This window comes from Lycorma delicatula, chromosome 4 (genome assembly GCF_047948215.1).
Source record: "Lycorma delicatula isolate Av1 chromosome 4, ASM4794821v1, whole genome shotgun sequence".
NCBI lineage: Eukaryota > Metazoa > Arthropoda > Insecta > Hemiptera > Fulgoridae > Lycorma > Lycorma delicatula.
In genome coordinates, this window is record NC_134458.1 from 7,597,953 (window position 1) to 7,625,467 (window position 27,515).

At 33.4% G+C, this 27,515-nt stretch overlaps 1 protein-coding gene across 1 annotated transcript in view; it reads left to right on the forward strand.

Moving 5' to 3' along the window:
- LOC142323080 (tetratricopeptide repeat protein 28) overlaps window positions 1–27,515 on the forward strand; it is a 211,396-nt gene that overhangs the window by 108,262 nt on the left and 75,619 nt on the right. Inside the window, exons 8-14 of the mRNA XM_075362243.1 lie at window positions 6,933–7,172; window positions 10,202–10,480; window positions 13,842–14,070; window positions 14,479–14,711; window positions 16,432–16,722; window positions 19,925–20,259; window positions 26,718–27,004. Of these exons, the coding sequence (XP_075218358.1) occupies window positions 6,933–7,172; window positions 10,202–10,480; window positions 13,842–14,070; window positions 14,479–14,711; window positions 16,432–16,722; window positions 19,925–20,259; window positions 26,718–27,004 (1,894 nt within the window). The remainder of the gene's footprint in view (window positions 1–6,932; window positions 7,173–10,201; window positions 10,481–13,841; window positions 14,071–14,478; window positions 14,712–16,431; window positions 16,723–19,924; window positions 20,260–26,717; window positions 27,005–27,515) is intronic.

Genomic DNA, 27,515 nt, shown 5'->3' on the forward strand with positions numbered 1-27,515 from the left:
TATTAGTTTTTAATCAGAATATTACAGTAGTATTAAGTTAATTAGTGTAATGTTCTGACTGGCTATTTGGAGTAATGGTAAGCATGCCAGCCTCTTTATTCATCCAATACATGTTTTAGGCTGTACATTTCCATCATCCAAAGTAAAAAAAAGTATATTATCACAATCCATGTTTATTATATATTTCATCATGTTTATTAATTTGTTATGTAGTCTGAGGTGTCTTATCATTTTTTGTTGGGATTCTCTGTGGATGCAGTCATAAGCTTTCTTGAAATCTACGATTGTTATCCCATGTCTCTGTTTCATTCCTTTTGTAATCCATTATTAATTTGAGACACATGATCTGGTCTGGACAGCTCCTCCAGGGTCTGAAATCTTCCTGGTATTCTCATAGTTCTTTCTTGAGTTTTGAATCGTTCCTGTTGAGGATGATTCTGGAAAGAATTTTGTTTGTTGTGTCTAGGAGTGAGATTCATTCCTCTGTAATTGATACGGTCTGCTTTGTTCCTTTTTTTGTGTAGTGGATGGATGAGGGCTGTTGTCCAGTGTTCTAGGAGTTCTTTGATCCAGATGTTGTCAAGCTGCTGATGAAGGGTAATTTTTGCAGATATTCCTGTATGTTTCCAATCTCTACAAAAGTCTGATTTTCTCCCACTGCTTTGTAATTTTTCATCTCACTCAGTGCTTGGTAAACATTTTTTATTGTGGGAGGGCTGATGTTTTCTGGTGGTGTTGGTGTTGAAGTTAGGAATTCTGTCAGTTCTTTGCAATTTAGAAGTTTGTTGAAATATTTATCTAGTATTTCTACATTGTCTTTATTGTTATGGGCCAGTTTACCGTTTTCAATCTTTATTAGTAGGGTTGGGGGTTCATATTTTTGGAGCTGTGTTTGTTTTTAAGGTTTTGTAGTAGTCATTCGATTGTGTTGTTTTGAATTCTTCTTCTGTTGACTTCAGTGTGTCTTTATGGTATTGTGTTTTTATTTTCCTTAGGGTTCGGGTGGTTTGTTTTCTTTGTTTTACTAGATTTTGGAAGGATGTTTCTGATTTTTGGGATGGTGAAATAACCATGCTTGATGTCTTTTCTCTATAGTTTTGTCACATTCGTTGTTCCACCATTGATGTTTTTTACGGGATTTTATTGCGGCTACTTCTGCGATTTATTTAAGGTTGTTGACTGACTAGATCTTTGAGTTTATCCGTGATTGTTATTTTTTGGGTCTTTTGGTAATCTTTAGTCTTAATCAGTTGGGTTGGGTCCATTTTTCTTTTAGTTTTAGGAGCTTGGTTTTGTTGCTTTCTTTGGGGAGTAAATGTAATTTTAATTTTTACTGTATAGTGATCTGAGCCTGTGTCAACTCCTCGGAGGACTTTTACATTGTTGATCTCCTTGTGGTGATGTTTGTCCATGAAGACATAGTCTAGTTGCTATTCTCCTTTAGTGTAGTGGGGGTGTTTCCAGGTTTTAATTTTTTGGAGCTTTCCTCTTGAAATATGTGAATTTCAAGATTTGGTTGTGGTTTCTGCAGAGATCGATGAGTCTCTGTCCATTTTTGTTTGTTTTCTTTTATGCAGGTCATTTTCCGATGATGCTGCGGTATCTTCTTTCTCTGCCTAGTTGAGCATTGAAGTTTCTGATTAATTGTTTAACATTGTTTTTGGAATGTTATTTACAGCCAGGTGTAGTAGATCTCAGAACATATCTGATTTTTGGAAAGTTTTCTGTTTTTGTTTTTTGTTTCTGTCTTTTGGAGAGTTATTTTCATTATTAGTAGGTGCATGGGCATTTAACCCACCGGGTTGGTTTAATGGTGAACGCGTCTTCCCATATCAGCTGATTTGGAAGTCGAGAGTTCCAGCATTCAAGTCCTAGTGAAGTTGGTTATTTTTACACAGATTTGAATCCTAGATCGTGGATACCGGTGTTCTTTGGTGGTTGGGTTTCAATTAACCACACATCCCAGGAATGGTCGAACTGAAACTGTACAAGACTACACTTCATTTACACTCATACATATCATCCTCATTCATCCTGTGAAGTATTATCTGAAAGGTAATTACTATAGGGTAAACAGGAAAAAGAAAGAAACGTGCATGGGAATTTATTATAATGTAAATTTTATTAAATGCTTTTAGAGTGAGTTGAGATTTTTGGGGATTGTGACTTGAATTATTGTATGGAGTTTATTAGTTTAAGTCTGAATAAGAAGCCTGTTCCTAATTTTGGGACATTTTTATCACTCTCTTCCCAGGTATACTTATGTAGAGCCTATTTCCTTGAGATTTCATGGCGTCCTGGTTGGTTTCTTATTAGATATTTATATATATTTAATATTATATAAAATACAAACCACCAGACACAATAATTAGATAAGTTAGACTTACCTTATTAATCTTCAATAACTAATTTTCCTGATGTTTTCAGTTGGTATTAAATTCTATTTTTATAATATTAAAACTTATAATTTTTAATAATTTATCATGTTATGAAAATTGTAATATATTTCCACTCTCATAGTTTTAATAATATTGTAAAAGTACATGTACTGTGCTGTTTAATACCAGAATAATCTAATCTTTAAATTGTAGTGTTTTCTTTTAATTCTATTGTTGTTGTCAACTGTTAGATTGTAGTTTTATTATATTGTTTATTAAATCATCATCCACAAATGTGATCTGGTGGTTCATCATTTTGTATGTATGTTTATATTTATAAATGAAATATTTATCTAGTATATTCAGTTTTTTTCATTATCACGAATCTCCAAAATCTCTATGTGGGTTTTTACAATCTGTAATATTGTGTTTACATTCTAACAGATAGTCAGCTACATTAGATAAACATCTTTTTCTATTTCTGTATGCTGTCTAATGATTTGTAAATTCTAAAAAATGATGTGTTGATTTTACCTATATAAATAGTGTTACATTCATTGCATTTAATTTTATATAGTCCTAATTCCTCTTTATTATTTTTATTATTGTTATTTTTTTTAAAATATTTTATAATGTGATTACTTAGTTTATATGCGTTTTTATATTTATTTTTATCAAGTACATTAATAATTTTTTCTATTATTTTATTTGTGTAATTGTGTTTTAGTTTTAAACTATTATTAATCTTTGTGTTATTTTTTTGTTGTATTTTGGTATTTTTTTTATATTTCTTATGCTGCTTTTTATAAACTTTTTCTGTAATTTCATCATCAAAACCATTAAATACTATTTTATATATAAAGGGTGCCCCATATAAAACGCAACCCATCAATCACTCATCCATGAAATTTCAAGTCAAGCTTACTCCCCTACTCACTACTGAAATGGACTCGTCCAACATCTGAACATCGCGGCAACGCAGTAGAACACTACCGATAGTAACAACAATGCAATCATAACGTTCAGTGTATTGCTAGAGACAAGATGGTGTTTTCGCTAGATGAACGTGTTTTCATTGTAGAGTCGTACTTCAGTACGAAATCAGTGGTTGCAGTGCAAGATTTGTTTCGCCATAAGTACCCAGATAAACCAGCTCCTAACAAAACATCAGTATTAAGGTTAGTCGCAAAATTTAGAGAGACCGGTTCTGTTAATAACAAGGAACACAAAAGATCTGCGTCAGTGTTGAATACTGATACAGTCACTGAAATCAAAGACCGATTACTCGCCTCGCCAAATAAATCGATCAGACGTTTGTCTGCTGAAATTAATTTGTCTAAATCGACTGTTCATCGGGCGACCAAACAATTTCAATTACGACCTTATCGCATTCAAACGGTTCATCAACTTCTTGAGCCAATTGAACAAGTCAATATTGAACAAGCTGTATTAAATATTTAGCCACAAACTTTGAAAAAAGTTGCAAGAAACGCTGTAAAAAGAATTGAAGCTTGTATTCAAGAAGATGGCAGCCACTTCCAACATTTACTCTAAATGTAAGGTAATGGATGGCAATAATAAAAATTACATTTATATTTACACATGCCTTTTTATTATTTCAATACCTACCAGTATAAGGTTGGGTTGCGTTTTATATGGGACATCCTGTATATATTGAGTCTAGTTTTATTGTTTTAAGTATAATAAATTGCTATAAATATACAAGATTCCTTATAAATTTTAATTATAATATTAATTTATTATACATATTGTACAAATTTTATCATTGGTATAAAAATTACTATAAATAAATATCTGAATTTATGAATAAATTTGTTAGTTTTAAAATAATTAATTACACAGGTCAACAAAAAAAAATAATTTGGAACTGAGATAAAAGTAGGTGAATTAGAATGTATTTTTTATGCTGAATCTTAAAATGAAATCAATTTTTCTTCACTACCCCCAGAGTTTTAGTTATGACTTAAATATATTGAGACTTCTTAATAGAATATAATATAATATAAAAATAATAGCTTAACTTAAAAATAATAAGGTTTTACTTAATTGTGAAAAAACCTCAGCTAAATATTTAAAGCTGTCTCCATATTTATCTAATTCTTTTATAGAATTCTTCATCATGCCTAGTTTTATGTGTAAAGGTGGTAAAATAATACGATCTACTTCGACAAGGGGAATATTGACAACATTTTCCTTTCCTGGGGGGGGGTAGACTGATTTCTTTTTAGCCTGTCTTTAACTGTGTAATGTTTATTTGTTGCCCGACTATCCTAAAAACACAAGTAACACATATTTTGTGAAGCCACTCTGGAGACTGAGAAGAAACACTGTAACTTTCAGGTCAGTTATGATTCGGCATCAGTGTTCATCATACTTAATAGCTTTTAAAATTTTTGACAAAATTGATTTTCATATGTTTCTTTCATTCCTGCAGCATGTGCTACCGGTATAGAAGAAAACTTATTCAAATATGCAACAACACTGCCTTTAAGCTTCTTTTTGATGAGTCTATAAATAAACACTAGTCATGAATAACATATTCAATGTCCAGTTCAGACAGCACTCTAACATCATGACAGGAACAAATTAAACCTTCTCTTCTAAACTATTTCAGTAAATTTTTGTATACTGAAATTTTAGTATCCTTGTTTAATAAATTCCATTCTTTCAGACGTGAACCTAGGAGCTCTGCATGTTGTTTCAACAAATACAAGTCACGAATTAGGTCACTCAGTTCTGCTTGTGTTATGAGGTGAGGTTCAATATTTGATTTTCTGGAATTTAATTAATGTCTAATGAAGTTGATTCAGCAGTTGAATCTACTGGGAAATCAGAGATTTCTTTCCAAGAAGTTGGAGCAATTGGAACGGTAAATCAGCATCATAAAGTACTGGTCTCATAGCTGAACAAAGATTTGGGTATGCAATATTACTGCTTTTATTGTTTGAATTGAAACCAGTAACATTTGTTAAGCAAAAATAGCAGTCATCATAATGGTTAGTACGCTCTCGCCAAATCATGGGTACACCAAAAGGCAAATGTCCTTTTTTCCTTCTACTACCAGGTTAGTTTAACGTAGCACTTAGATGCTACAGGTTTATCTTGGATTTTACTTACCCTGGATTTATCTTGTTCTCCCAAGAGACAGTCAAAATAATGTTTGTAAGCAGTTTTCAGCAGATTCAATACTGGTTTTTGTTGTCTTTTCATGGTGAATTCTCTGTAAACGTAACAAAAAACATTTGGAGAATTTTTACAAGCCCGATTTTTATTCATTGTAAAATTCAGAATGTTTTAATGAATGAAAGTAAACTGAAATATTACAGAAATACTATGTAATATAAAACTAATTAACTTTTAATTTGTAAATACTTAATTACTTAAAATACTTAATAAAATTGTTTCTCTGTGCAGTAAAACACAGTAAAACACTGCATAAAACATACACACACACACACACCTTACCAAATCTTGATTTTCAATAAAATAGTACCAAAAGTTTTTCTGTCATAAAAATCATTCACTAAATTTACAGCATCACTTATAAAACAGTCTTTATATTATGTACACGATAAAATCACTACTGCAACTAAAGAACACAGCAAGTCATACCAAGGGCTGAACTCATACTGAATAAAATTTCATCACTTTGAATTACTCATTACTTGACTTGCTAACATGTCTGGCTTGACATGAAATGACATCATTTGACTGTTATGTATCAAATATAGGTCTACAGCATGCATCACAATATAAATCAGATGTGAATAAGCAAACATACTGATGTACTTATTTGTATTGTTTGTTCTACGACTGATGGAACAAATAAATAAAGGGGTTGTAACTTAAGAACATTATATGATGGGTTGTTTCGAACTACATATTCAGATTCAACATATAAAATACTACATAAAACACCTACTCCCTTTTCAGTTCCAAATTTTATGTTGACTAGTGTTATTAGATTATTTACCATCAAATTGATGAAATTTTTATTATAAAGGCCTTTTTGGAAGTAATTGTAAGTTTCTCTTTAATGTAGTATCATATACAACACCTCTAAAGAAGGAGTTATAATTAGCTGCAAAAGGCCTGTGGAAGAAAGCTTTCAATTAATTTGAAAGCGAGTTGTTTAATATTCAATAATTTTAAAGGGTCATGTTTTGTCAACTGTTTAAAAAATAAGCTGCAGGTAAAAATATGACTTAATTTTTGTCGTAATAGTTACTGATATTATTTGTATATTTGTATATATATGCTCTTTTTTTTTTAAGTGGCATTAACTATTATGATCATCAGTAGTTGTTTCATTGCACTATCTTCAGGAGTGTACCAATAGGGTTTGCTACAACCCGAGATATTTCAGTTGTTGTAAAACCATTAGTAAATGCAGTTTTATAATGTAACAGAGTAATTACAATATTATACAGCTGAAACATATTTACTGTGTTGAGTTACATTTGTTTTATAAATAAAACATTCACTGAGAATATTTCATTTTCCTTTACAGAGATTTATTATTCATTGTTACAGGCAAAGAGGTGGCATGAAAGACAGCTGGATATGGCGTTGAGTTCAAGAGATCGTGTTGGAGAAGGCCGAGCATGTTCTAATCTAGGAATTGTTTACCAGTTATTAGGAGAACATGATGCTGCATTAAAACTCCATCAAGCACATCTAAGTATAGCTCGAGCACTAGGTGATCGTGCTGGAATGGGCAGAGCTTATGGCAATATTGGAAATGCTTTTAGTGCTATGGGGTATTATGAACAGGTATTTTAAAAAAATGTTATTTTTGTGTCCTAAACCGTTGATAAATTCCCTTGCCAAAAGTAAATTCATCTTACAGTTATTATTGTCCTTTGTCTAGATCTTACAGTCTGAGAACAATTATTCCAAAGACTGATTTGATACAGACATTGGCATGTTCCTCTGCCTAAATCAAATCATTATTCCCACTGATAATTGTGGAGAAATTTTTTTATTTTGTGTCATCATTTTTTTAAATTTTTTTGTAATTTTATTTTCTGATTTGTTTGGTTGCAATAAGACAGTGTGGTTTCAAATTCAAGAAGGAAAGAGGCACGTGGGATATGCAATTGAACTGGTAGGAACTATGATGAAATGTATATAAAAAAGAACAGGTTAAGATCTAAGTGTATGCTTAATATTTATATTTTGTAACAAGATCAGTATAATGGACCTGAGTAACAGATTCCTGCCAATTAAAAAGAAAGTAGTAGAAAATAACAAAAAAGGGTTCTTGTATTCCAGTTTGTAAATTTTATTTATATCTTATGATTGGTTAAAAAACTGTGATTGTGATTGGTTGGAATTTACTGCCTAATAATTAGTTGGTTCCTTTTACAGTTGTGATTGGTTTGAAGTAGTAATCTTTTGATTGGTCAATCATATTCATACTTGTGATTGGTTAGGAAAATACAGTTTTCTGATTAGTTAATTAGTGAAGTAATCTGTGGGGAGGTGAAACTTAAATGTAATCTGCGATATGCAAGGATAAATGTGTATTGTCATTGGTTTATTTTTTATCGGCTTTGTTTTGGCTGGATAAGAATTGTGTTTGGGGTCATATTTCATTCTTTTTATACACGTTAGATGACTGTTATGAAGGAGGAAAAGTTAAATAAATTTTCACCAAATTGCACTATTATTAAAAACTAGTGGATGCCAGTATCTTAATATATTACATATTCTTAAATTTACTTCTGCAATTTTAAATTTCATACAAAAATGATTCATTTTGTATGTATGTATTTTTACAATTACCCATTAAAATATACTTGCATTTAGTATAGTTGCATAGAATACAGTATACTTGCATAGAAGTAAAATGATCTAACGTATCGTGAAACGTTACCTGATTGGAAAATTTTATAAAGGTATAAATATTTACTGTGGAATTTCATTAATTAGTATAATTTATTTCAGATAATGACTTTCAGAATATACCGTCCAGTTTGTTATCACGTTTGTTTTTAATATTGTCGCCTAATGGCTTCGACAGCACGTGTCGCTTACTAACCTTATGGTGGCCCTGAAAAGGGCCGTCTTTGTCATTGATTGGCTTCGACAGTTCGTTGTAATTGCTAACCTTAGGGTAGCCCTGAGAATGGTTGTTGTCGAATGGCTTCGACGGAACGTAATCCATAACCTTGTGGTGGCCCTGAAAAGGGCTGTTTTTTGCGTTAGTTCTGAGAAGAGCTGTCGGGTCCTAAAACTGGTCTCCGGTGAAGTTGGGGAATTGCGGCTCATCCATTGAAGTCCGACCGGGCTTTTCCTCAGCGGCAGTTGGGTCCCCACTACAGCATGGCAATGGTGGCCCCAAGAGCCCTGCAGTGTCGGTCGTCCTTCGCTGGCACAGCCGAGGCAGTTCTTCCCTAGAACGATCCCACGCTGGGCCAGCTACTGCTGCCGAGTTCGCCGGCCAGGGCAATTGAAGCCCGGCGAGCTCTGGAGCTGGAACTGGAAGGTAGCGTCTGCGTCCAGCAACTCCCTCGATGGGCCGGCCAGGCCTGCTGCTCCGGTGGGGATGTTGGCATCCGCTGGGAGGACCCACATTGAGCCGGCCAGGGAACTTCTGTCTTCTTCCATCTTCTCCAGGTGATGGTTGACGATGAATTTCATTCACTTTCGTGGGTAACGCTCATTTATTGGAGCCTGAGAGTGGTGGAGTACAGCGCGTCCGTATACTGTGCACCTGTTCACATCTGAGTTGCTATACCATGTTCGGCCGCCAATATTTAATTAGGCATATATGTGGTAACAATATAAAAAACCATAACATTTGCAAAGTGATTTGTTGTTTTTAAATAGAAATTTATGAGATATTGTTTCTGTATTTACAGAGATGCCATTGTGTTTTAATAATAAAACAATAATATTAGTCCGTATTGATAAATAAATAAAACAAATTTGTATACTTGTCTTTAAAATAAATATTTATAATATTTTCACATATTTCTCTGCAAAAGTCCTAATATTTCTCTGTGTTTATCCATGATATGTTTTTGAAAATATTGATTGTTAACATCACCCATTTACTAGTGAAGTAATTGATAACACTTTTCTAAAAATAAAGTTTAAACTAAGGAAGAGAGGTATAAACTAACACAAGACAAATTATATTATGCACTTTTATGTAAAAAAAAAAACTTACACTTAATCCTGATTTGTTTTGAAAACAGAAGGTTGAATATTCATGTATGAGAAAAAATTTGCTTTATTATTAATCAGTTGTGCCAGACCTATCATTCAGTTAAAATTTTATTGACACTAACCAACACAGTCTTATTTAAAACCAAATGATTTTACTATATAAACAAGTAGTTATTTGTAATATACTATTTAGATGACAGTAAAGTTTTCAGTGATCGTAAAAATCGTTTAAAAAGTGAAGGTACTAATTAAAAATCAGGTTATGGTAAATTTTTCTTAAATCGACATCCGATTCTGTGGAATGTAATATAAAACCAGATTAAAATTTTAACTTTTAACCAGTGGATTGACTTTATATTCTTTAAAATTATATCTCATATATAAATTTCTGATTATTATTATTATTATTAATTGAAAAATGTGTTAAATAAATCATTACTCTTATGGAGTTCAAAATTAATTATGACAATGGGTAATTTAAACCCTTAAGCAGTTAGATTTATATGTTACTATCAGGTATTTTTTTAAATAAATGTCATCTAGATATCAATTTCATACTGTAACTTGTATTAATAAATATAAATTGATTTACTTGTTTCTTTATAATATGTATTATTTTTTTTCAGGCAATTAAATATCATAAACAGGAACTGACTATATCCAAGGAAGTTAAAGATAGAAGTTCAGAAGCATCTACACACGGTAATCTTGCTGTTGCCTATCAAGCTTTAGGTGCACATGAAATGGCGCTGATGCATTATAGAGCTCATTTGAATATTGCGAGGGAATTAAAAGATACTGCCGGTGAGGCATGTGCTCTTTTAAACTTAGGGAATTGTCTTAGTTCTCGTGCTGAATTTTCACAAGCAGTTCCATATTATGAAAACTACCTCATGCTTTCTCAGGTATATGTACTTGCTGTATTGTAATTGCCCCATGTATAAGTTATATTGTAGTTGCAGTCAAATTTATTGTTTATTAATAATTTTACAGTTAAATAAAGAAATCAGTTTGATAGCTTAAAATAAGGATAACAACCATCTAAAAATGATGGTTGCAATTGAAATAAATTATTTCTATGTGAAAGAATAAATAAGTCAGAAGTGAAATGGAAGCATTAAAAAAAAAAAAGGTTTGACAACTGGTTAGTAGGTTGCATTGATCACTGGGCTACACAGAGAGATGTAAAGATGTAAAATTTGGGAGAATGAAAGGAAATACCTGATTATGAGGGATCAAAAGAACATTTATTTTTTCATAGTTTCTTTTATCTCATTTACAGTTGTAGTTATGATCCACTAATCTTAACGTATTAAAGTTTAAGTTCTGTCCATTCACCTTTTGAACACCTAATATACGTAGATCACTATAAATATGAAACATACCACGGTGTAAAGATATTTTGTGCAACTATCAACAATAAAAAAAAAGATAATTTTCTAAAGCAAGATCTGAAATAATCTTGAAATTATTATTTTTATCTCAGACAAACAATGTTTCCTTCTTCTTGCAAAGTTAAATAATATTGATTTTCAGCCATTGGATCTTCTTTATATTATTCTTCTTTTTTTTTATTTAATGGTGTTTGAGATTTAATAGCTTTGAAGAATAATTTGAATCTAATTGTTGTGAGTTGTGTAAAGTCTCAAGTTTTGAGCCTTTTAGAAAATTTAACTTTTGTATATTTTTCATTTCTTTTAGTATAAGAAATTATCATACAATGTTACATAATGCTTAATCTCACTACTATGCAAAGAGATGTCATTTTCGTTTGTTCCCATTAACCATGAAAACTATTGAACTGATCATTATGAAATTTTAACTGTAGCTTTCTTATGATCCCTGGAATGTTTACTGAGTTTATACTTCATCACTCTCACTACTATATAAATCATAAATAAAAAAAGAAGTATAAATAAATAACCTAGAACTTCTTTTATTAAATTGAATGACATTTTCTCTAATGATCATTGTATGTGTCAGTATCGACTTCTTCAGACAGTTATGTGATTTATTAAATTTATTGTCTTTGTCTATAAAAGATTTATTTATATTGTTTTCATAATATACATAAAAACAAATTAGTTTGGTAATAAAATTAAAGGGACTGTTTTCAATTTAATGATTGAAAAGTTATTATTTATCCAAATTAATCTATTTTATCTAATAAGTTGTGAATAGCAATAACTCTGAGAGCAACAGCTCACACATAATTACTAAAAAAATATTTCCAGTTTTTGAAATTCTATACATATGTAGTGTGGCCGAAACCACAGCCGGGAATGCTAGTAAATAAAATGTGATAAATATGTAAAATGCATAGTAAATTATGATAAAATATGAAAGATAATTTACATTCATATATGCTATAAATTGTCTGAAAAAAGGATAGTGCACAAAGAAAGTGCTCATATTAAAAAAAGGAGAAAAAAACAGAAAAGTGAGTAAAACTAAATGCTTGGTTATATTTATATTCAGTTGCATATTATTGTTGTTTATTTCTTTATAAATAACTAATCAGTAAAACAACTAATCACCACAAAGTGTTGGAAGTGCTTTTGAACCAGGGCAATATATATCCTTGGACAGATATTACAAACCGTATTAGTTGCATTAAAAATAAAAAAAATAAAAAAAAAATATATATATATATATACAGTGTGTAAAATATATATATATATATAATGTGTAAAGAGGATGTCCAATATTTTGGTAGTGTGTTCCTAACTTCAGTATAGGAAAAAAGCTATAACATACGTCCAGAAGTCTCCTGTTATCAGTTTGTCTGCCAATCTGTGTTTTTAAATAAAAATTTATGTCTTCAGATTAGATTGAGCTAATTCATTGAAATTTCTTACATCTCAACAAATATTCTCTAAAAAATAATAAATACAGAGATTTTATGCGCATAAATTTCAAAATGGCAACCATCATAATTTTTTTCACTTCACAGTAGCTAACGAAGTACTAGTGTTAGGGTGATTTTTTTTTTTTTTTTTTAGCTAAAATTGGGGGTTTAGATGATAATCTAACTCTTCCCAGGTGTTTAGGAGCATCTGCAGTGTTATTAGACCAACAGCTTCAACAATTCTCTGTTTTAAATTGTCCAATCTCAAACTTTTCTTTGTTAAACACAACTTTAAATAAATCCCCTAACAAAAATGTCCGAAGGAGTGGTATTTAAAGATCTAGGTGCCCACGCAGTTGGACCTTCTCATCTAATCCAACATCTGGGGAAAGTGTTAGAGAACATAGTAACATCTCAGTGAAAATGTGGTGGGTCACCATCTTCTTGGGAAGTGAAGTCTGCAGGATTGGAGGAACAGCAAAGTTCTCAAGCATATCAAGGTACGTGTATCCTGTCACAGTGAGCTCCATGAAAAAACCAACTGATAATGTCATTTTTGTGCAGTCCTAACCAGACATTAACTTGCGGTGTGTTCCTTTCATTTTCTATGTATGAGGGTTTTCAGTATTCTGAATACGACAAATGTGTCTGTTAACTTTCCCACATGTATGAAAGGTTGACTCATCACTAAATAAAAACATATCAGTATAATTAGGATTGTTTTTATTCTGTCCATTACCTCTGCAGCAAACTGATACCATAGGCGGCAATCGTTTGGTTTAATGTGATGAAGGATTTGAACTTATATGCTTGCAAACAGAACCGCTTATGAAGAGTGAAATGAGGAGTTTGCAGTTCATAACTGGTCTGCCTAATTGACTTTCCAGGGCTGGCAGTGAATGCATCACTTACATGATCCACACAGTCTTGTCACTAACTGAAACTTGTGGATGATTTCCAGTTTGTGAAACCAAGCTTCCAGTCTCTCTTAAAGTTGTATCCCACCGACAAATAGACTTGGATGAGGAGGAATGATATTCCATTCAGTTCATACCTGCCATTGAACACACATAACTGATAGAAACTCTGCTAACCAAAACATGCACTGAACCTTCTGTTGTGAAATCCACATCTCAACTGACTACAAATGTATTGTGAGTTGGCTTGCCTGTGCATGTGTATTCTGCTTACCTTGAGAGTATACAAAACAAACCTTGAAGATATTTCCTGTCAATTGAGCCTACGTTTAAGAGATGACGATGTCTGGTTTTATAGGGCATTATTTTTGGATACCTTTAGCCCATACTTTTAGTTATCTTGTATTTAATATGAAATATATATATTAATTCACCTAAATAGTGTAATATGCTTGAGTCTGTATAGCAATACAAATGCTTTTTAATTTAATCTTTTTACAGGAGCTCCACGATGTAGAAGGTGAAGCAAAAGCTTGTCATTTTTTGGGTTATGCTCATTATTGTCTTGGTAATTTTCGAGAAGCTGTACGTTATTATGATCAAGACCTTGCTTTAGCCAAAGATCTTCAGGATAAAATGAATATGGGAAGAGCATATTGTAATTTAGGACTTGCTCATCTTGCCCTTGGTAATCTTGAAACTGCCCTGGAGTGCCAAAAATATTTCTTAGGTATATTTTTCTTATTTAGTCTCTTATAAAAACAATTGAAAAGTGCAAGCTAACTGAGACTGTCAAAAGTAATTATTAAATGATTTTATATACTGAAGATGTGACTGCAAATACCTACCTCTTATTAAAAAAGTATTTATGATTATCTTTAGTATTGTGTATTTATTAATGAAAATGTTGTACAGGCTATATATACCTTAATGTTAGCCCACAAATTACATATTTTCTCAGTCAGAAATTCAGTCACCTTATAATTCATTTCAAAAGGTTTTGTTTGTATATACTTTTCTTATTTAATGTGCTTACATAATTATGTTTAGAATTTTTTTTAGTAAACTACATTAAATAACTAGCTGTATTCTTGTTATATATTTACTGAATGTTAAATTATTTATTTACTTTTTTTAGCCATAGCACATATGACTAAACATCTACCTGGGAAATTTCGAGCACTAGGCAATATAGGAGATGTTTTAATTAAGATGGGTGATATTGAAGAAGCAGTTAAAATGTATCAACGACAGTTGAGCTTTGCTAGGCAGAGTCGTGACAGAGGTCTTGAAGCTACCGCATATGGTGCTCTTGGTCTCGGACACAGACTACTTCGTTGTTTTGATAAAGCATTGGGTTACCACACTCAGGCAAGTTATAATTCATTAAAATGAATGTAAATTAGAGTTTATCTATCCTTATAAAATATTTTTATTAATTAGAAAAGGTGTTTTATGCATTCTTCTTTTACTCCTGATGAACTTGCTTAGATCTTGATATTGAGCTTTTGTCCCACTTTATGCTTAAGAATGAATTTGCTTATAAGCTTGTTTTGTAATTATTTATTTTTAGCTTGTGCTTGCTTTTTATGATTTTAATTCTATCGTGCATCTTTCAGTCAGAAAAACAGCTAAAAATCCTCGCACAATTGTATTACAACTTGTTTATTTTTTACTATAGCTCTCAGTTACTCTATGTTTACTGATAAAATAAATACTGCACATCATACAGATAAGTTCACAATTTTGTGTGATGGCATAACTGTTTTTCAGTAAGTGAATAACATTTTTTAGTTTTAAATTTTCCACTGAGAAAATATGCATATTGATATGACATTATATTCATTACTTAAAATCAACAGTTAAAAGTAAATATTTGTGATTTTTTTCACGTGAATGAGTATGCTTTCCATATTTTAAACAGTTTTCTTTGATGTTAACTTTTTTTGTTCTAATGGTATGAGGAAAAATAATGCTCCAAGATTGAATTATTCTGCTATATGTTCTGTAGCCTTCTTAATTGCTAGCATATATTACAAATTCATTTCTAAATTCTTTAATTATATTAAGAAACAATTTTTATTAGTGTCCTATCATATAAATAATTACCATTTTACATTTAGTAGCAATCATTGTGTTACTTTTAATATCCACCATCATTCTTTTGACCTTTTTTTAATAGATTTTATGTGGTATTGACTCATTTCTTTTTGCCATTTATAAATTCACACAGCATGAAGCTAAAATTGTACCCCTCATTGGTTTAACTTCTCTTATCTATGAGAATTAGGTAATGGATTACTATGTAGCTGTGTCTGATGACATTTTACTTAATATCATTAAATTTCCAGGATTTCAGCTGTTGCAGAACCATCAGTTTACAAGAGAAACAATTTGTCATAACAAAGATTAATTACTCTCTTATCAGTTCATATAATTTATTCTTTAATCTTTTAATAAAAGTGATTAAAGAATTGACAAATAAAAGACTGAGTCTTTTGTTTGAAAAATTAAGGCCTTTTTAAATCATTTTTAAAATTAGACTCATTTTTTTATTTGTCAATTCTTTTTTTTAAATTTAGTTCTTAACTGCAGTATTTAAAGAAGGTAAAGATTAAATGACTTTAGAATAAAGTTTTTGATTGACTTTGACATGATGTTTTATCTAGATTAGTAGTTTTGCAAGTGTTTTTTATGTTTTTAAAAATACTTTTACACCTTCTTACCTTTAATTAATCTCTTCAAAAAATGTATTATTTTACATTTAAATTCAACATTTGAGGTATTTATATACAGTATTATATAAAAAAAATAAAAATAACAGTTTTTTTTTTAGTGATACTTATATATTTATAGCTTTTATTTAAAAGGATATAATGCAATTTCATTTTTATAATATTTCATGCTGTATTAACTTTATTCACTGATAATAAAACATATTTGTGGCAGACATTGTAAATATAATGAAAAGGCGCCTGTCTACTAGAGAGAATTGCATGGAAATTTATCAACAGATGCTAACCACAATATGTTAATTCTTTGTTATTATTTATTTTACTGAGATGTATAATATTAATTAAATATTCTGCAGGAGCTTACTGTAAGGCAAGAAATGGGTGATCTGAAAGGTGAATGTCGAGCTCATGGTCATTTAGGAGCTGTCCATATGTCTTTAGGAAATTATACTAATGCAATTAAATGCTATCAGGAGCAACTTGAAAGAGCAAAAGAACTAAGAGAAAGTGCTGTTGAAGCTCAAGCGTTTGGTAACTTAGGAATTGCTAGACTAAATATGGCTCATTATGAGGATGCAATAGGATATTTTGAACAACAGTTGGCAACATTAGAACAACTTTCTACTCCAACTGCTTTGATGGATAAGGTATTCTGTTTCCTAATCGTAACTCATTAAAATGTATATAAATTTATTGAATTGTTACTATTTAGTTTGAAACAAAATTTAGTATAAAAGTATAACATTTTGTGAATGTTAATTGTTCTGTTTCTTTTTCATAAATTAATTTTTATTATATTATACATACTCCTACCTAATGTGTTGTATCAGTCAGCTTAAATTGATAAAATAACACTTGTATATGAAAATATGTATATTATACTGCACGTTATTGATTTTATTATTGATCTCAGATAATAAACTGATTGTTATGTAGTTATTTTTATACACAGAAGAAGCAACTTTCAATTTTTCACCAGATATGATGTTCAACGTAAAACTGTCAGAAAATCAACATTTCTTTTAATTGTACTGTAATAAGTAATGAAGAACATTATTAGATATAATGGTGGTAATTATATACAGGATGTCCATAAAGTCTTTCCATGATTACAAAAATTCGGTACATAAAACTATACAGTTACAGCTGTGTGGTTTGTGGCAAAAGAAAGAAAAAATTATCAAGTTTTTTTATATTAGTTTGTTGCAGGTAGAGGCAGAGTAGAGTAGAGAGCACTATGATCAATTTTTTATAGGCGTCAATTCAGGAGAAAGCGCAATGTGTGTTGTGGAATCACGAGTCGAAGTCACTGATTACTGTGCAGCAAAATTTAGAAGGGAATACGGATGACCAGCACCTGATAGCAATAGTATCGTTGCGTGGTATGCAAAATTTAAGGAAAGTGGAGGTGTTGTTGACCTGCAAAGTGGGCGGCCATCTGTTAGTGAATAGAAGGTTGAGGTTGTGTTGCAAGCATTTTTGTCCAAATCTAACCATCATAAGGGCTCACAAGGACTTGTGCAGCAAGCCCTTCCAAATCTACCCATTATGTATCTCATGAACTAGGGATTCCCCGTGCACAAAATTTCACAGAAGAAACTAAGTTTGCACGCGTATAAAGTTCAGATATTGCAACATCTACAGCCAGAAGATGACCCTTGTCGTGCTGCCTTTGCGACTGAGATTTTACAACAGATTGATAATGACAATTAGTACCTGTAGTGTGTGTATTATTTTTCAGACAAAGCTACTTTCCACACTTCAGGGACAGTAAACAGGCATAATGTGAGAATATGGGGCTCAGAAAATCCGTACTTTACCCGGGAAAAAATGAGAGATTTCCCTAAAGTGAATGTTTGGTGCGGTTTGAGCACAACAGAATCACTGCTCCCTGTTTTTTCATTGAGCAATGAATAATGACTAACATTTACCTGGATATGTTGCAACACTTTGCTGTACCTCAACTAAATGACTTGCAACCTAGGATGGTTTTCCAACAGGATGACACACCACCAGATTGAGGATTACTAGTTAAGATTTTCTGAATGAATCATTTCATGGCAGATGGATTGGGTACACAGTGGTCCCAATCTCTGGCCACCATTATCACCAGACGTAACTCCCTTTGTCTTTTTCCTCTGGGATTATGTTAAGCACAGAGTGTATGCAATACCCGTAGCTGATCTGGACACATTGTGATGGAGAATAACTGAAGCTGTTGGTAGTGTTACCAAAGAAATGTTGACCTACACATGGTGTGAAATTGGTTATCAGTTGGACATTCTACGAGCGACAAAAGGCACACATGTTCAAGTTTATCGACATGGTAAAAACAAAACTTGTTAATTTTTTCTTTCTTTTGCCACAAACCACACAGCTGTAACTGTAATAGTTTTTTTGAAATCATAGAAAGACTTTATGGACACTGTACAATTATGGAATCACCTTTGATTTTGATGACATTTTTTAAGATACCTTATTTAGGACCTAAGTTATTTGTTAAAATTTAAATTATTTATTAGAAATACCGTTCACCTGAGTTACGTCCCTCTTAAGTAACACAGTACACTCATCAAAAATTTTGTAATTCAGTACTGTACAAGTGTGATACACATTACTTTCAGACTAATAATTTGGTTTCAGTGAAATTAAGTTAAGAATAAGATTATATTTACTTAAGAATATATTAAGTTAGATTATGCTTTAGGTGTGTATGAGTTCTGGTAAATGTGCAATACGCATTATTTACAGAGTAAATAGCTTTATTTAAGTTAGGTTTTGATCAAGGTTAGGTTAGGTAACTAAAGATTCTGTGTACTGAACTTTGTACAATATCGGTAAACATAACCTAATGTTTGCTTTGCTTGCTAACCTCATCTCAGTAGCCTTTATTATTAAATTACTGATTGTTAAACCAAGCCCACAATTGTACGCCGTTACCACGTTGGTATATGTGGTATATGCTTTGTTATATTTAACATCAGTTGAGTACACCATTATCAATGTATCAATATTATTTTGTGTATTTTAATGTTTTGAAAATTTACTGTGACAGCCATTGATCATACAAACTAACTTACATTTTGTGTAGAGTTATCTTGATACTTGTAATATGGTAAGTTATATTTTGGTTCTTTGTTGATGATGATTTTAATTGCTAATGATTCAGTTATGAATTGCATATTACTTCTGAATGCATTTCAAGTGATTTATTGGATAACATTAAGAATTTATGTGCTTACAATAAAAGTAAATTCCCATAAAAGCTTACCCATAGAGCAAGGCGAGTAAGATAAACTTAGATTTTAGTGCAAGAAGTATGTCCTATAAATATAACACTGCAAAATTTTTCTGCTCTTTATTAAAATTTATTTTCTATCACTCGGTTCTGAAATTTGAGGTAAATAATCATTTAAACATGCTCATTCAGTAAAAAGTATATTTCGTTGTTATAACTTCGTTTCTAAAAACAAATTATTTCAGACATTTTTTGTCGTTTTACTGTCGCAGTTCTAATAGATTTGATATTAAATTTTCATTGTTATTATTACAAAAATATTTCAGAACATTATGTTAAAAATTATAAAAAATACTTAGGATTATGATTAAATAACTTATAATTATCTCTAAAACAATCCAAATGACTAAAAAAAAAACTTCTGCAACATTCATTAAATAGACTGACCTACCAGTATGGAACTTTACTATATAACTTAACAGGTTATGTCCTATTAGAAAAATTTCTGTTGGAACACAATTAAAAAAAAAAAAGAAAAAACAACTATCAGTATAAAATTTTGTCTTTCAAAATGAAATTTAATATTCTATTAATTGTTATTTATTTTTTAGGGTAGGGCGTTTGGTAACTTAGGAGACTGTTATGATGCATTAGGTGATTTAGAGGAAGCAGTTAAATGTCACGAACAGCATTTAGCAATAGGTCTAAAATTAAAAAGCTCAAGAGATTTAGAGAGAGCATACAGAGGATTAGGACATTCTCATAAACGATTAGGGAATTTACAGCAAGCTTTGGTATGTTTCGAAAAAAGACTGGTTGTAGCTCATGAATTAAATAATTCTGAAGCAAAAGCTTCAGCGTATGGAGAATTGGGTCATATTCATACAACTCTTGGAAATTTTGAACAAGCTATTTCTTGTTTGGAACATCAACTTTCTATGGCAAGGTAATGGTAGATTTATGCATTAATTTAAATTAAATTGCAATTTTCTTATCTTATTTAAATTAAGTTTTATATTTTTTCAGTAGTCCAAACACATCCTTTTTTTTAATCTTGTATTACAATAGGTCATTCAGTCATTTCTCAGTTTTTCTTCCTTATTGTATCCTTCACCTACTTAGTTTTCACTCTATCCTTGGTATTCTACTTTCTTGCAAAATTTCTATTCTTTTATTGTTTCAACCACCTTTTTTTGGTTTTTCTTTTTATTGCACCACCTTTTATTGGCTTTGATCTTAAATTGATTTACTTTTCATAAGTCCTGTATTTAAATAATACAGACTGCCACATTGCATCCAGCATTTTTCCCTGAAGAGGCTCATACAAATTTCATTTCACTTACTCATCTAAACCTCCACTCTTTCACAAACCAAGCTTCTGTCTACTGCATAAAGACTTGTATACTCTTTTACATCTAGAGTTTGCTCCATGGTGTATTTTTTCACTACCAATTGTACAAAAGTAGGTGTGTTTTCTTCTTTCAAGCTGTTTGAAGTTTCAATTTGTTTCTCCATTCACTGTACTGGTACACATAGATGCGTGAAAATTTAGAAAGCAATAATGATTTTCTAGCCAGTGATTATTTTTCATTAATTATCTCTATTTTAACCTTTCTTTCTCACTCTTGCCCTTTCATTTCTTGTTTGATTTGATTTCATTTCATTTCTTTGTACAGATACAGTTTAAATTAAAAATACTTATATTTAACTTGTTGTATTAGTGTAAATTATTTTAGAATGTATGAAGGTGCAGATATTGATTTCATTTTCTTTTGGTTGACAATACTTAATTCATTAAATTTTATTTTTTTATGTCCAGCCTGAATTTCATAACTGTATTGTAATTGTTTAATTCTTTCTCTGAATTTAAATGAAATTATATAAAATAGCAAATTGCTTTACAACTTATATTTTTTTTATTTCCTTTTTATACAAAACATCATTACATTTCCATTACTTAGGTTTTTGGATTATATATATTAAATAAAATTTGATGGATAGTTACAACATGGTTAAAAAAATTCAACAGGATTCTTTTGAACTTGAAATAGTTCATGAAGCAACTATTCTGTTACACTTCTCGTCAAAATCACTAACTTTAGAAAATTGTTTGGCTAAAAGCTTTCTCATTCTAAAAGCTTATTTATGAAGTATAAGCTGTAGCCTATTACTTCTCAGGTATTTTGTTGTCTTTTAAGTGAGTGTTCTTCCACAGCTAGAATGTGGAATAAATGGCAATTACATTTTTAGTGTTTGTCCCTGGTGTTGATCTACCTAATTCATTATCTACACTGATCAAATTTCCTTTTCTAAAACTCTCATATTGTTTTTTAACTGTTAAGTGGGAAGGCTGCTTGTTACCTATTGTAACTAAATATCTTGAATTTGTTTGACAAAAATTCACCATTAAGAAAAGGTATTACATCATTATTTAGTACTCTTTTTCAGTGAAATGTATGTTACTTTATAGCATTTTCATTACAGACATATGCTACACTCATACCAATAAAAATTATGTTTTACGCAACACAGAAATTCAGACCTACACCCAATTAAGTCGACCAATTTAGGTTACCTAACAAGGGGAACGCAACCTCATTCCGGTCTGCACAGGAACCGAGGACAAACTCTGCACCCCCACCCGGTCCCATCATGATGTCTCGCATGGCATACCAAGTCATGGTCATGACCACCACCGGCGGAGGGAAGCCACACCTTTGGTCGCATGGGTTAACATACCCCAGCGACGTGGCCACCCCCACCAGTGTAAGCCCCAAAGTGAATCACAAACAATACCAATATAACTGTGGCATGATACCAATGCGCCTACCTTCAACCAATCTAGTGCCTAAGCTGGAACCCTAGCCACCCGTGCTGGATCCTACCACGATCAAGTACCTCGATTAAACTCCCTCTACAGACCTACACACCACAAGGGCGCGAAGAAAACCAGCTACTATAGACCACTCCTCGCAGATAATCCAATTAATATGGAGATCCAGAAAGGAATGTATTCTCTCAAGTTCCCTAACAGCTCGTGTACGTTCGACCTCATATTGGGGACAGATGTAGAGGATGTGATCCACTGTATCATCAGTCCCACAATCCAGGCATTGACTTGAATCCACCAAACGAAGCCTAGCCAAACTCATCCAGAACTGTGTTATACCGATTGGGGGAGATCCATCTAATCGCACCTAAATCAGACACTATAGGAAATATACCATTCATGTAGTGACCTGTGGGGGATTCGTCCCACCTGACCTGCCAAGACGCAAGGCCCCGGTCTTCAATCTCCTGCTTTTGTTCTGACTTCAATAGGTTATTTACCTTGGAAATGTAACATTCCTTATGCTCATTAACCAAGATATCCATTGATTTGACCACGGCTATAACACAAACTGCCTCCCGCAAGACTGTTCTGTACTGCCTATAACAGCCAGCAAGAGGAGTCGTTAGGCCCACAGCAAAATTTCCATGCAATACCTAAAAGCCATGCGGTGAGCCCAGACAGGCGCAGCATACAGAATAATAGTTTTGTTGATACCTTCGTAAAGGATACGCATAGTACGGTAATTCAATCGCCAATCGGGATGAATGGCCCTATGGATTCCATAAAAAGCATCAATGGCCTTTTTTGCTATATACTGTAGATGTTCCCTGAAATGAAAATTCTCATCAAGGATAACACCCAGGTATTTTTGAGTCGTAACGTACTGAATAGGGAGACGGGCCATCCGAACCCGGATTCGTTGGGAAGCAGCCAGTTGACCTTTAAGCAAAATCATTGTGGTTTTCTCTGAGGAAGCTACATCCATCACCTCTAGTATGGCATCCGCAGTGCTCTTGCCTGATCGGAATCCACAGTGGTCCATTAGCAGATGATCAGTGGCCAATCTAACATTAATATGCAAATATAGAACCTCAAAAACCTTGCCAATCATGGGCAAGAGTATTAGTGGATGGTCAGAGGAACTAACAGTAGAATCTTTGTCACCACCTTTGAACAGCAACACCAAGTCTCCATGCTTCCAACACGCCAGAAAGTGGCTGGCAAAGAGCAACCTACTATACATTCTAGTTAGAGGACCAAGGACTACTGGAAGTGCTTGGATGAGGAGCTCCACTGTGATACAGTCATATCCGGGAGCCTTGTGCCGTGCCATGCTACAGATCACCTGGTGCACTTCCGCCTCGGTGATCTCAGATTTTATGTCGGTCTCGAAAATTGTGACTTCCCGCCTGACACGCCAGTGGTATGAAACCTCACCCACCATAGTGTCATCTGGGAGCAAATCATTCAGCAAAATATTAAGGACACAGTCCTTATCAATATTACCATACCCTTGTGGGTTGACAAAGCTGACATGAGGACATCTTTCCTGCGCGTATGTCCAAGGGCTCTATACACAACGCCCCAAGGGTATCTATTCCCTTGCTCCTGAACAAAGGAGCGCCAGGAATTACGCTTGGAGGACCTAATGCTATGAAAGAAACTGCAATAATCTGTAGTTAGGGCCGCACACTGATTGGGATCACCCTCTTGTGCAGCCCTTCTGAGTCGGTTCACAGACTGCTTTATTGCTGTCAGATTCCAAGACCATCAACCAGACATTCCCGGCCAGTTCCTTTAGGAATGGCTTCAGCCACCACCACCACTGCAAAGTGAAATTTTCTGCCAGGACATCTAATGGCAGACCGTCAAGGTTTTGAGAAAAAATCTCCAACAAAGAGGAGAATTTCAGTCAGTCCGCCCTTCTATGCAGGAAGTGCCCCCGGTAAACAGGAGAGTGTCCCTCATGGCCATCGCGCAGCTCATCCGCTATTTCAAATACTATCAACCGATGATCGCTAGAACAGTTGTCAACCACAGACCTGTCAGGGACCGCCAGGAATGTCCCTACCAATGGTGCCTTTGTCCGTTAACCGTACCAATGTAAATGGACAGCTGGTCTGTAAAATTAAAGACCTCAAAATTTTGCTGCACGATGAAACTTGTCAATTAGGCCACCGCCATGATCAGTGATCCCACTGTCCCAGAAAAGCGACTTCACATTAACATTGGCACCAGTTAGGATTGGACCATTACCCACAATACAAAGGATCCTATCCTATCTTGCTAGGTGTTCCTCAGTGGGTACCCTGTATTGGAAATATGAACTAGCAACTGTAAGGTCCTGTCCACAAATGGCAAGTCTGACCACAACATGATGCACGTCAGAAACCTGCCGTATAAAGACACTATTAAGTTACTTCCTGTACAGAATAGCAGACATACAGGTATGTCCTACACAAAACGTTTTCCAGCTGTGAAAGCCTGACAGATCACCCTAATTATATATGGGTGCTGCAGAAGGACAAAATCGAGGCTCCGTCTCTCTACATTCTCATCTAACCCAACCTGGACTACATAAGCACCCTGGGCATTTAGTTGACCGAACCTAACCATCTAATGCATTAAAGTATAGTGCAATGGCCCTTACATAACAGTCGCACTCCTTACAACAACTGGGTGCTCATGATTCTTGTGCAACCTCTTACACTTAGCATAGGCTAGTGCCTCGGACCTATGCAAACATTCATCACGTTTGTGGCCTGCCTCACCACAGTGGGCACACACCAAGGCAAACTTACAAAATTTAGTCCTGTGACAATATCTGCAGCACTTGAAACATCTTTGGACGTCCATGTACTCTTTTAGTCGGCAGGATCAGTAAATAGTCTGGCTGCAAACATAAATTTTTGAAAGAGACCAGAACTTATCTCAAAGACTCCATGATATTTCTGAGGTTACAGTCAATATCATAGACTATAATACGGAGCCTACGCATTCTCTTCTGATCTATTTTCACATTCAATCACTTAACTGCCGTGGAATCTCTAACTGCGTGAATGGTCTCTGTGTCATCCACTACCACAACTAATCCCTTGCCAGTCTCTTTAATGTTCCAGATTTTAAGACCTTTCCGGTCACCCCAAAGGGCAACCTGGAGGTCTTTCTTCAGGTGACTGCTGGACACAGTCGAGCCCTCTGCCCTATTAACAAATGCAACCTCAGGTTTCTTAGAGGACTGGCTGGTTCCATGTCTGCCTCTGACCACCTCAGCATACCTACGTGGTTGCATCGGGGCCAGGGCCGGTATCTCAGCTATAGTTACTTCTTGAGGCCGTGCGGCATAATTTTCAAACCCCTCAACGAGAGCTGTGATAGCCGCTTGGAAGAATTTGAGTTGGGGCAATAATCTCCTCTTGGTAGCAGCACTATTACACTTGAGGTTCGCTAAATAGGAAGATAAGCCACTCAGTTCTGCCAAAACATCACAGGCAAAGGAGCAGAGCTGCCAGGCCTGCCCCTGGCTTGCAAAAACTCTTTGATAAGTGGGGTCATACCCTCCCGGATGGTCACCCCTGTATCTATCACTGAACTATTGTTATCAGGTCCAGTGTTTGAGGAGGTTGAAGGATAAGGCTCCAGTCCCCTCTTCCGGTTAGGCTTAGGCTTCTTACCTACCTCACTAACATCTGTCATGGTCAGAGATGCCCTGACCTAACAGTATACGAAACAAAATGCTTGCTGTATTCCTTCTACTAAGATGTTGGGCACAAGCCAACAAGCGTGATGACTACCCGCAGTGAACCACAGGCAGCAGGAGGCCATTTGTATTCTCCTGTCACTCTTTGCACCTCTTTGCCTTTACTGGATCAAATGTGTGAAATCAGAGATCAACACACATTTACAGATTATGGCCCCCACTCTAAAAGAACGCGAACAGGACTAAGAGTAAAGGCCCCTTTGCTTATAACAGGGACTTGCGACCAGGAGTCATTGCCACTCTTTTCACCGCGATGAGGAGGGTGCCCAAACAAATCCTGCACCAAAATCTCTGAATCCCCGTGAAAAGGAGTATGAATCGTCTTAACAATAAGGGCTCAAAACCGTTGTAACAGTTCTAGTTCTCAGACAGCAAGATTGTGAAACTGGGGAAGGTAGACACTCAACCACCAGCTCAAAAATAGCACTGAAAAAGACTTTATACAATCTTTGCTCATGAAAAGAGACCGTAGATGTGTAAAGCAATAAATTAATGTACCGCTTTTTGTTGTAACAATGAGTTATTTTCACTACTTCGCTGTGGTAGGGGAGATACTCATCAAGCTTTAGGCATACAAATTAATAATCAGCTACAGTTGAAGAAAAGTTTGGGGTCAGAAACATACAAAACAATAAACTATAATGTAATAAAATTATCAAACTAGAAGTACAGGAATGGGGAAGCGCCAGACAGTTAACACCCTCTCATAACATTCTTGTGCATTACATGTTGAGTTATTAAGTTTGATTTATAACATGAGTTTTGTTTATTCATTTGTTTATTAATTATTTTTCTACATGTAATATTTAAGAGACCTAAAAGATAGGCTTGGAGAAGCAGATGCTGCATGTGGACTGGGTCAGGTTTATCAGCAAATGGGAGAATACTCAAAAGCTCTTCGTTACCATCAAGCCGATTTGGATATTGCTGAGGAGCTCGGATTAGCACAATTGCAGGGACGTGCATGTGGTAATTTAGGTACTGTTCATGAATCTCTTGGCAATTTAGAAGATGCTGTTAAGTACCAAGAACAGCACCTTTCAGTTGCTGCACAAACTAATGACAAGTTAGCCAAAACAATGGCATATAGTAGTTTAGGTAAGCATCATCATTAAAAACAATATTTTACTATTTTATGATATAAGTTTCTGTTTTTTAATTAATCAATAAGTGTTTTTTTTTTTGTTTTTTTAAAGAACATTAAAACTTAATTCAGCCACAATTAATGTTAAAGAGTGATCATTTCTATATAAGAATTTTCAGTAAATCTTGATATTGAAAATATGTTTAGAATTGTAGCCTCTATGTCAAAACAAAATTAAAAATTTGAATCTTATTCATAAATTTTTTTTTTAATTGAAATTGTTACAAAAGTTAAAAAAAACCACACCTATGATTGGAAACATTTTGAAAGATTACTTTTTAAATGATTTTATACTCTTTTAAGTTAATTTTGAATCAGTATTGTGAAATTTGTTGATATAGCCTTAATAATTTTGCTTTATTTGTAAAATTGCTTTGCTTCAAAACAATTTAGAAGATAAATTAATTATAATTCCTGATTAGTTTATTGATTATATAATCAACTTTCTCCCATAGTGATATGAAT